Source organism: Medicago truncatula, chromosome 4 (assembly GCF_003473485.1).
Source record: "Medicago truncatula cultivar Jemalong A17 chromosome 4, MtrunA17r5.0-ANR, whole genome shotgun sequence".
NCBI lineage: Eukaryota > Viridiplantae > Streptophyta > Magnoliopsida > Fabales > Fabaceae > Medicago > Medicago truncatula.
The window spans coordinates 40,335,032-40,345,522 of NC_053045.1; the positions used below are offsets into that span (position 1 = coordinate 40,335,032).

Below are 10,491 nucleotides of genomic sequence, written 5' to 3' on the forward strand. Positions count from 1 at the left end.
ATTTACAATAATGATTTCAATTATATTTGATGACGTGACATTGCTGATTTGGAAAATAAACATGAATTTATTTTCAATTTCGTTGATCAAATTTGAACATATTCTTTTGTAAACCATTTTTCTGGTTCAAATCAGCAAAGCAAGACTATTAAATGTATATGCATATTGTACTAATATATCATTCATTGATTTTTAATTTTTTTAGTAATACATGTTAGTTTAATTTAATGTTTTTATTTTTTTACTATGAACATCAAACATAATACATTTTTATTCCATAATGTTAATTTTTAGTCATCAAACATGTCACTTTATGGTGGCTTTATAATTTTAGTATAAATATAATATTTTCCAACTTAATTAACCTAAATTAAATTAAATTTAAACCACATTCAATTATGTGATTCCGATAAAAAAAATTCTAAAAGAGATCATCCAAACTAAATCGTGTATGATTGTAATATTTATATTTGATGATATTTTTCCTCAAAGCCAATTCATGTTGCACCTCGAACATCGATAGTGTTAAGTATTAATGACTAATCTTTGCGGGAAAAGTTGGTTGGTTGGCCACTTTAAGTGAGATATTCTCTTCCGATTATATTTTTCTCCGTTCCCATGTCTAAGAAGAGTCTTTGCTTAAATTATCCTACTTCAGTTCTACTAGAGCTAATTGTAATACTATAACAATTGTGATTTTGATAATAAAAAAACAAGATAACAATTGTGATTAATTGTTGGTAAAGATAAAGAATCAATGTTATGAATTTTTAAATTTAACATTGTAATTACAATTTATTCCTTAATTAAATCACATCTAAATGTTTTAAAGATTCAGATATAGCATTTTAACTTAAACAAAATAAAAAAAGATGGATGGAACTCTTATTAACATATATCAATGCATTACCCTTTGTTAACTATGGATGTAGTGTTTGACCAAACCAGTAGTGAATTTCACGTCTTTTTTAAACTTGTAGGCAAGGCTGCATATAATTATGAAGACTGAATATTTATTTACTCTTACCTGTCCAAAACCCATGTAAGATTCAGTAGTGAATGTGAATGTGTTTGGGAGAAACGTGGTAAATGATTGTAAATATATCAGTGTCTTTTCCAGCAAAACCATGTCCATTTTTTACATCCTAATTATATATAACTTCTTTAATAATAAGATTAAATTATAATTCCTTCAGAAAAAAAAAAGATTAAATTATAAGAAACCTTTTATATCCTCTAAAAAAAACACTATAAGAATATTCATGAGAAATCAATAATAGATAAAAAAGAAAGGGGTACATTTTCTATTATAAAATTGTAGGTAAGACACCTACTCAAAGTACAAAAACGCAATGAAAATTCTAAAGAAGTTAATACCAAGTGATCAACAAGATCTTATTATGCTTCAAAAGCCCCAGTTATTCTCTTTTTCACCCTGTTACAAAATACCTAGCTCATCTTGCTGAGGAATTTCACAGGGGAAATCTAGTTACATACATATATAACTTAAAAAGAATGCAGAGTTTGCTTCAACCATTGATGAGTTAGACGTATGAAGGAGGCTTTGGAAGATCCTTAACAATTCCACAGAGCAAGCTGTTCTCTGGCAGATTGTACTCATCCCTAAGAGAACGTTCTGGAGTAGGCACACTAATGTACAATTGTTGTCCCAAGTAACGATTCTCAGCAATCTCTGACCTCAAATTCCACACTCCAACGTTGTCGAATGACAACATTATTGCAGCCCATGATTTTGGAAATACTTGAATGGTGTGTCTGCTCACAGCATCAAGCAAGTTATATGTCTTCCTTTTCTCGGGTGTCCACAGTCCTGGCTCTATGCTGTAATTTACATAAATAAATAAACGCATTAATTGCATAACCAGATTAAAAATCGTATAGTATGTAAATATATATTGATATGTATACTCACGCTACTGCGAAGAATGAGTATCCATCCAAATTATAAGACTGGACGCTTTTCTCATGGTTCTCAAAAACGATCTCAATGAAAGTACGGTGTTTGAATTTAAGAACATTGGGTGCCAAGGTAACACTGGTTCCAAGGTTTTCTGGCATGTCAGGAATAGTGTCATACTTGAAAACCTTCTCAGCAACATTGTAGTATTCTGCGAGTTTAAGAGGGGTTTCGGTATCCACATGGGAGACACCGTTAAGTGCATAACGGAGTTTTCCACCTTCTCTGCTAACGGTGTTAATGAGCTTAACGGTACGGGTGATGTTGATCTGACCGTAATGGTAAGAACCTTGTGGGTTGGGCCTAGCAGCACTAGCGGTCAAGTTCCAACGGAAAGAACGGAACTGATTCAAAGACCATGCCCAGCCCACTGGAGCTTCAGGGAGTTCAGGTGAAGCAGGACCTTTACCGTTGGCATAACGCATAATACCTTTACCAGTGATAACAGTTTTAGTGAAACGAGTTGAAGCGACCATGTAATAATCTTTTGGTTCTTTATCTGCGGTTACAAGAACACCAAAGCATTGTCCTACGTGAACATCAAGGGAATCATAACTGTTTTGGACGGTGTGGGATCCTTCGAATTCAACGAGTTTCATTGGGTGGTTTTGGATTCCGAAGTTAAGGGAGTTTTTAAGACCAACATTGCAGATTCTGTATTTGTAGGTTTTTCCTGGCTTCATTGTGAAGAGTGGTTTGTCAGATCCGTCACCTTTGGCGTTTTGGCCGTTAACAAGAACAGCTTGTGGTCTTCCAAGGGCACGACCACTGTCGAGTAATTTGCTGAGGGTGGAGTGGCTCTTGGTGAACCAGTCACCGATTAGGACGGTGTAATCATCTTCGGGATCAGCATATGGGACTGGAATGAGTAATCTGCTGTTGATGCGGAGGCCACCGAAACCACCGGCTGCTCTGTGCATCCCTAAGCTAGGATAATAGAAGTAGCTACCGATTTGATCCTTCACTTGGAAACGGTATGTGTAGTTTGTTCCAGGTGCGATGGGACAGTTTGTTCCTGGCACACCATCTTGCCAACAGTTTTTCCTTTGCTGAACTCCAGCCCTGAAAATTTGATTATACATTGCTTAGATTTCATTTATTAATTGATCAAATCAAAAACAAAATAAACAAATTTCAAATCACGATCAAATACAATTGTCGTGTTATAGTCTCAGAGAGGCATCAAAATAAATAAAAATCATATAATGTCGCAATTTGAAAATGAAATGAGTATATATGTAATACCATGTGAAAAGCAAAGGCTCGTCGAGTTCATTGAAGACGTTAACAACGAGGTTATTGTTACTGGTGGAATTGATGTTGGGGCCGGGAAATTCGTTGTTGATGAGAATAACCTGTTGAGGAACACCAGCAGGGGAGAGTGTACCATATGTAACATGCCATGTGAAATAAAAGTAAGGGTCTTCACCCATTACCATTGATGTTGTACCAATCAAGAGACATAACATAAACAAAAACGTTGTTCTCTCCATTTTGCTTTGATCGTGATTAACAATTACTATCTTATACTATGTTGTAATGGAATAAAGAACTAAGATGAGAACATTTACATGATGGTTCAATGATTTGTCATGTTATATACATATGTGTAAGTGTTTATTAACCATTCAAACTCTCCGTTAACCTCTCTAACTTACCATTGATTATGATCCTTAGATTGCGTGCTTCCTCTTTCATGTTACCTATTAATGTGTTAAACCCATTCACCATGTCTATAGTTAGAATGTTAACATTTGAATAAAACAACAAAACTAACCATCAGATCCATTCATGGCCAATCAGTCCCTACGCTTTTACCGCCAAAGAAATTGTATTTTGTTATAGTATTTTTTTAGACATCGTTAAAAAAGATTTTTTTTCATTTTTGAAATAATAGTCTCGTTTTTCATTTTTTTTTTAATATCCTTTTTCTTGTTCTAGTAGTATAGCACTTGATACATTATTTATAAATAACATTATATAATTTTAATATTTAATTATTCTTATTGATATTCAAAATTAATATTTTTAAAATTCATGGAGTTTCTCATACATTGCAAGACAAATTTATACATTCAATAGACATCATATATAGAAAAAAGATCAAATGACATCATGTCAAGGCTTAAAACTATCACTAAATTATTTCACATGCACCAAATACTCTCTCTACCACCTAATTAAAAAACACATTTACCATCATTAATTCATAATCAAACACCCCCTTTTATTTTTGGTAGGTTCAAACGTTCCTTTTTTATTTTCCTTAATTTATTTCTTGCGGCCATAAACACAAACACAATGTTTTATTAATTTTTATGAAAAACATGATAAAGCTCAATATTGTTAAACATAAGATACGATAAGTGACAAAATAATCTAATTTGTAGGATGAACTCAAGAATCATTTGAATACTTTGGTGGTATATAAGATACGATATGTTGTTTCTGCTTATGATTTAGCCGAGCTTGTTTGCTTTTCTTAATATAATTTATTTTATTATAAATAATTATGTGTATGAAATAAGTATGAGCTTTATCATGCTTTTTGTAAAAATTAAAAAAGTTTGAGTATGTGCTGACGGAAATAAATAAATTAGGGGAAAATAAAAAGGGAATGATTGATTTTGAATTGATGATGGTAAATATGTTTTTTTAATTAGGTGATAGGAAAATATTTGGTGTATATTAATTAACTTAATGATAGTTTTAAGTCATTAGATTAAATGAAACAAATGGATGAGATTTGATGTTAGACTAAATTTGATATCAAGATGTCATTTATTCATGACTCTTGTGTGTTAAGATGAGAGACTGTTTTCCGCTAGCGAATGATTGATTTAGACCTATACTCTTTCAACCTTCTAATCCTGATTTCAAAGTTAGCGTAAAGAACCAAAGTAAAGTGTGAAGATGAGAAATTTATATGAGTTAATATAAGGTTTAAATATGTCATTGGTCCCTGCACTTTCATCAGATTTTGGCATTGGTCCCTGTACTTTTTTTTTGTTTGGCATTGGTCCCTGTACTTTGTAAAAATATTAACAGAGAGACCAATACCAATATTTTTACAAAGTGCAGGGACCAATTCCAAACAAAAAAAAGTGTATGGACCAATGCCAAAATCTGATGAAAGTGCAGGGACTAAAGACATATTTAAGCCTTAATATAATGTTACAAGGTAGTTTAAATTCTTAGTTGTAGGCTATTCTTTTCATTTCCTCCGTCACTATGGGTGCATTTTTTTAAGTTATATTCGTAAATTTCCGAGAATAAAACGATAGAAATATACATGGCTGCCTATGTTTGTTACAAGCTTATTAAAAAAAAAAATCATGGGTATAAAACGTTCATGGAAACAGAAAAAAATTTCCCAAAGAAAAGGGTGGGAATAAAATTCCCATAAAGATTGGAACAAATTTATGTGCAATTACCTATTATAATCCCTAATTTTATGGTTTCCAGGAATATTATAATGTTAAGCAAACATACTTTTTCGGCTAAATTGTATTTTTGGTCCCTTAACTATTTAGGTAGTATCGCTTTGGTCCTCTAATTAAAATTCGATTTATTTTGGTTCTTTAACCTCTTTCTGTTACACATTTTGGTCATTTATGTTAGTTTTAATTCAAAAACGTTAGGTTTTCTTCATCTTCTTTTCCTTTTTTTATTTTCATATGATCTCCATCAACCTTCAACAACAAGAATCCCATAAAAAGTTATGTCTGGGTATCGACTGACTGTAATTTTGTAAATATTGTTTGACTGTTCTTTTTACGGGGTGGCCTTCCAGTACATCTTATGCTGAAATGGTTCCACTGCCTATGTTTATAAATTCCATTTTGATGTTTTCAAAAAAAAAAAGAATCCCATAAAAATTTCAGAAGAAAATGAAGAAAACCTAACATTTTTTAATTAAAACTAACGGAAAGGACCAAAATGTGTAACGGGAAGAAGTTAAGGAACCAAAATAAATCAAATTTTAGTTAAGGGATAAAGCGATACTACCTAAATAGTTAAGGGACCAAAAATGCAATTTAACCTATTTTTTTCTAAATACCTTCAAATAAAATTCTCATTTTATGTTCCAATAAAATATAAATACAACGTGTACATTAAATACATATAGAATCCTCTCAATTTCTCCACTCCGTATTATTATAGTTTTAAGTTGTATACTCCCTCAGTCTCATTAATCTATATACTCCATCCGTCTCAAATTGTATGACGTTTTAGACATTTCACACATATTAAGAAATATAATTAATTTTGTGTGGGAAATAGATATTATGAATTATTTTACAAAATTTTCCTTAATAAATGGTATGAGAAAGATAAATTAAAGAATTGAAAGAAGAGAGATAATAAATAGTTAAGGATATAATAGGAAAAATAACATTAATGTTTCTAAAGCGATATATAATTTGGAACAATTTTTTTTTCCCAAAGCAACATACAATTTGAGATGTAAGGAGTATTAAATAATTGAACTTGCCAATTGTCATATTTTTTGTATGGATCTTGTTAACAAGTGCCCTCGAAGCACTGGCTAAGGAATCCGATACAAATTTTATCTTGAAAACATAAGTTGTTATTTTTAATAAAACTTGTTTTGATTGCTTAACCAATGTCCATGTATTTATATTTCTAAAACTTTTTTATTTATTACAACGAGCGTCAAAGTCCACTACATCCCAAAACTTTGGTAATAAAAAAATTTGAAAGGATCTTAACTCCATTAAATGAATCCAAATCTTTTTTACACCTCAAAATATTTAAAAACTTTACTAATGAAAAGGATCTTAACTCTGATTTTCCTTTACTTAATTTGAAAACAATTTTTACTTAAATCTCAATACCACAAAACTATATTCTTCCTGTTTTTATTTTAATGCTAACACATTACCACCGACACGACAGACCACTACTCTAACCGTCATTCTTATCACCATTGGTCACCACTCCGATCACCGCCACTACATCCACATCGAATCTTCGATCTGACCACCATTGAATACCACTTTGACAACCGCCAACCACTAATTCAACCACCATCGATCAATATTATATTTACCTAGCGCTGCAGGCTTCACGTAAATTTTGACGTGTCGCTTAGCGCCTCAAACAAAGATTGGGTGCATGTCACCTATTTTCAAGCGCTACGCGTTTTACTTTTTTTCATTTCTTTACGTTTTTGCATCATATACTTGATTTTGGGTCTTCCAAAGAGTCTCGTGTGATTTCATTATTTTGGAAATCACTCGTATTCAATTCCCGTTGATATTAAACATTCAAATTCCGAACTTATTATGATTTGGAAATACTGTTCAAAATTTTGAAAGATAAGAATAAAGTTGATTTAGATAACGACTCAATTTTTGTTAAGGATATTGCTGCTAAAATAAAATTTGTTGTTGTAACATCGAAATGAAAAACATATAAATTGAGGAAAAAAACACTTGAAGTTTTCTCTAAAAACACAGTTATACAACTCCCAAGTTAGAGATGTTCTTAAATTTGTTTACCATGAGTTTTTGTATTGTCATCCCATATTTTTTCATGTTTACTTTTTCCATTTTGTTTTTGTTATTCATAAATTTTCTAAATGTACTTAAAAAAATCTTTGAAGTGAAACAAATATGTTAGAATTAGTATAATTTCATCTTAAGAATTAGAGGAAATGGAAGTTTAGCTCTTAAAATAATTAATAAATTTTCATCACATAAATGAAAGAGAGAAAGAATAATTGGAAGGAGATCCAATTTTACATTGATATGTTTCTCATGAGTACATATATATTGTGGGTAAAATCATAGTACACATTATAGGAAAGGGTTGATTTATACATCAGCTACCATGCAATAAGAATAAAAATCAAAGAAAACCAGCCCATATATGCATCTTTGAATGCATGAATGATAAAATTAAGTGTATTGTAGTGCAGGCCTTGGCATATCCTTGACAATGCCGCAGACTTGATGAGTATCTGGAAGATTGTACTCATCCCTGTTGGATTTTTCAGGGGACAACACACTCATGTACATTTGTTGGCCAAGGTACCTGTTCTCAGCCATTTCTGATCTCAAGTTCCACATACCAGCGTTGTCGAATGTCAACATAATTGCGGCCCATGACTTGGGGAACACTTGCACTGTGTGCCTGCTCACTGCATCCAAAAGGTTGTAGTTCTTTCTCTTCTCTGGTGTCCATTTGCCTGGCTCAACAGCCACGGCGAAGAAAGAGTAACCATCCAAATTGTAAGACTGGATGACCTTTGTAGGGTTCTCGAAGATGATCTCAACGAAGGTGCGGAAAGTGACGTTGAGGACATTAGCTTCCACTCTAAGGTTACCGATGACAGCAGGGGGATTATCAGAGGTGAGGTCGTATTGGAAAACCTTGTTAGCAACACCATAGTATTCAGCAAGCTTGAGTGGGGTTTCATCGTCCTCGTGGGAAACTCCGTTAAGAGTATAACGAAGCTTTCCATCAATGTTAAAAGGATTGTTAACGAGCTTGATGGTACGGGTGATGTTGATCTGTCCGTAATGGTAAGAACCTTGAGGATTGGGCCTAGCAGCACTAGCGGTTAAGTTCCAGCGGAAAGAACGAACCTGGTTCAAAGACCAAGCCCAACCAACTGGTGCAGGTGGGAGAACAGGTGAGGCAGGGCCATTACCGTTAGTGTAAGAGATAACAGCAGTTGTGGTAAGAACGGTCTTGGTGAAACGTGTGGAAGCGACCATTTTGTATTGCTTGGGTTCCTTGTCAGCAGTCACGAGGACAGAGAAGCATTGTCCTACGTGAACGTCAAGGGAATCATAAACGTTTTGAACGGTGTGGGAACCTTCCATTTCGACGAGCTTCATTGGGTGATCTTGGATTCTGAAGTTAAGAGAATCCTTGAGACCAACGTTGCAGAGTCTGTACTTGTAGGTCTTTCCTGGCTCCATTTTGTAGAGTGGCTCAGCACTGTTGGATTTTCCCATGATGTGGACTCCATCAGGTCTTCCCATGGATCGGCCACTGTCAAGGAACTTTTGCAATTGAGTGTGACTCTTTCCGTACCAATCACCCATAAGAACCCAATATTCGTCAGCGGGATCAGCATATGGGACAGGGATCAACAATCGGCTGTAGACTCTAATTCCACCGATACCACCGGCAGCTCTCATGAGACCGGTAGTAGGGTAGTAAAAGTAACTACCAATTTGATCCTTAACCTGGAATTTGTAGGTGTAGTTGGTTCCCGGGGCAATAGGACATTGGACTCCCGATGTTCCATCGGCCCACGAGTTTTTCCTTTGTTGAATACCGCTCCATGTGAAAAGGAGTGGCTCATCAAGGTTGTTGAAAACGTTAACTACAATGTTGTTGTTGCTGGTACCGTTAATTTCAGGTCCCGGGAATTGACCGTTGATGAGAATACCCTTTTGAGGAGTACCCAAAGGTGCAATGTTACCATAGGTAACCTTCCATGTATAGTACACATAAGGATCTTCAGACCTCACTGCTGTTGCCATAAGGCAAACCATCAAAGCTATGATAGCCCCACGAGTCATGTTTATTTTTTGTGTTTTTTTTCTAAAGACAACAAAAGCAATTTTTTTTTTGTTTTGAATATAAGTTCTAAACTTTATTCAACCCTTTCCTACCTCCTTCCTTTCAATTATGATTGGAAGAAGAAGATAGATGTTTCTTCTTCTGTGTTTTTACTCAAACATAATCCTCCCTTTATATATGCCTTTGCCAAACCTATTTTTACCACAAATAATTTGGTTACATCGAACTTGTCTCTCAACCACACTTCATCTTTGGTACACCTTATATGTCTCTCCACCATTCATGTTTCTCTCTTTGACTTTCTATTTTTGTCTCTTTTTTAGAAATTTTCTTTCATGTTTGTGATTTCTTGTTTTGATTTTACAAAACACGGAAGAAAAAAACGTATTTACTTTATTTAGCTCTCTACATTTATCAATCTATATTTTTTCCCTAAAAAGACAAAACACAGCTTAAAAAATTATGGATTTGTCCAAAAAATTCCAAGAGCATCATGAAAATTAAGTCATTTTAAATTGAAATGAAATTACTGTTATAACTGTATTTTATTGTGGCACTGGCATGAACCTAGCTACTTTTTACATATTCTCAATCATCATCAAATTTTAAGCTCCTGTCCTATTTGTACATGAGAGTAACTTTATTGCTTAATTTAAATCTATATTTATATTTATGGTATAAACAATAGAAAAGTATATGCAGCATGTTAAATTACAATAGAAAAATTGGTTAGGACGAGAGAACTGATATTGTGTGTCTGACAATTTTTTTATAGAGATTAATCATTGCTAAATTGTGGTGAAAACATTGTACCAAATAATACGATAGCTCAAAAAAATAGAAATGGTTATTCTTTTCTTTTTATTGCATAGAAATGGTTAATTCTATATAAGTACAATGTTCATAGAGAATTAATGTATAGGTATAATAGACATTGTAAAAATTAATTT

The 10,491-nt window shown here is 33.3% G+C and overlaps 2 protein-coding genes across 2 annotated transcripts; both read right to left on the reverse strand.

The window, feature by feature from the left end:
• Positions 1-1,281: 1,281 nt before the first annotated feature.
• Positions 1,282-3,655, reverse strand: LOC11439869 (L-ascorbate oxidase homolog). The gene is made up of 3 exons (XM_003607766.3): positions 3,224-3,655; positions 1,934-3,040; positions 1,282-1,842 (listed from the first exon to the last, which is right to left on the reverse strand). The coding sequence occupies exons 1-3, from the start codon at positions 3,469-3,471 to the stop codon at positions 1,545-1,547; spliced, it is 1,653 nt and encodes a 550-aa protein (XP_003607814.1). The 5' UTR covers positions 3,472-3,655; the 3' UTR covers positions 1,282-1,544.
• A 4,109-nt stretch (positions 3,656-7,764) lies between these two features.
• On the reverse strand, positions 7,765-9,704 carry LOC11441383 (L-ascorbate oxidase homolog). The gene has a single exon (XM_003607768.3). It carries the CDS (start codon positions 9,538-9,540, stop codon positions 7,903-7,905), a length of 1,638 nt encoding a protein of 545 aa, XP_003607816.1. The 5' UTR covers positions 9,541-9,704; the 3' UTR covers positions 7,765-7,902.
• Between the last annotated feature and the right edge of the window lie 787 nt (positions 9,705-10,491).

Coding starts and splice junctions, on each gene's coding strand:
- LOC11441383 (XM_003607768.3), bottom strand. CDS start 9,540: ATGACTCGTGGGGCTATCATAGCTTTGATGGTTTGCCTTATGGCAACA.
- LOC11439869 (XM_003607766.3), bottom strand. CDS start 3,471: ATGGAGAGAACAACGTTTTTGTTTATGTTATGTCTCTTGATTGGTACA. Junction 3,041..3,223: donor GAGCCTTTGCTTTTCACATG/GTATTACATATA, acceptor TCAAATTTTCAG/GGCTGGAGTTCAGCAAAGGA. Junction 1,843..1,933: donor TACTCATTCTTCGCAGTAGC/GTGAGTATACAT, acceptor TGTAAATTACAG/CATAGAGCCAGGACTGTGGA.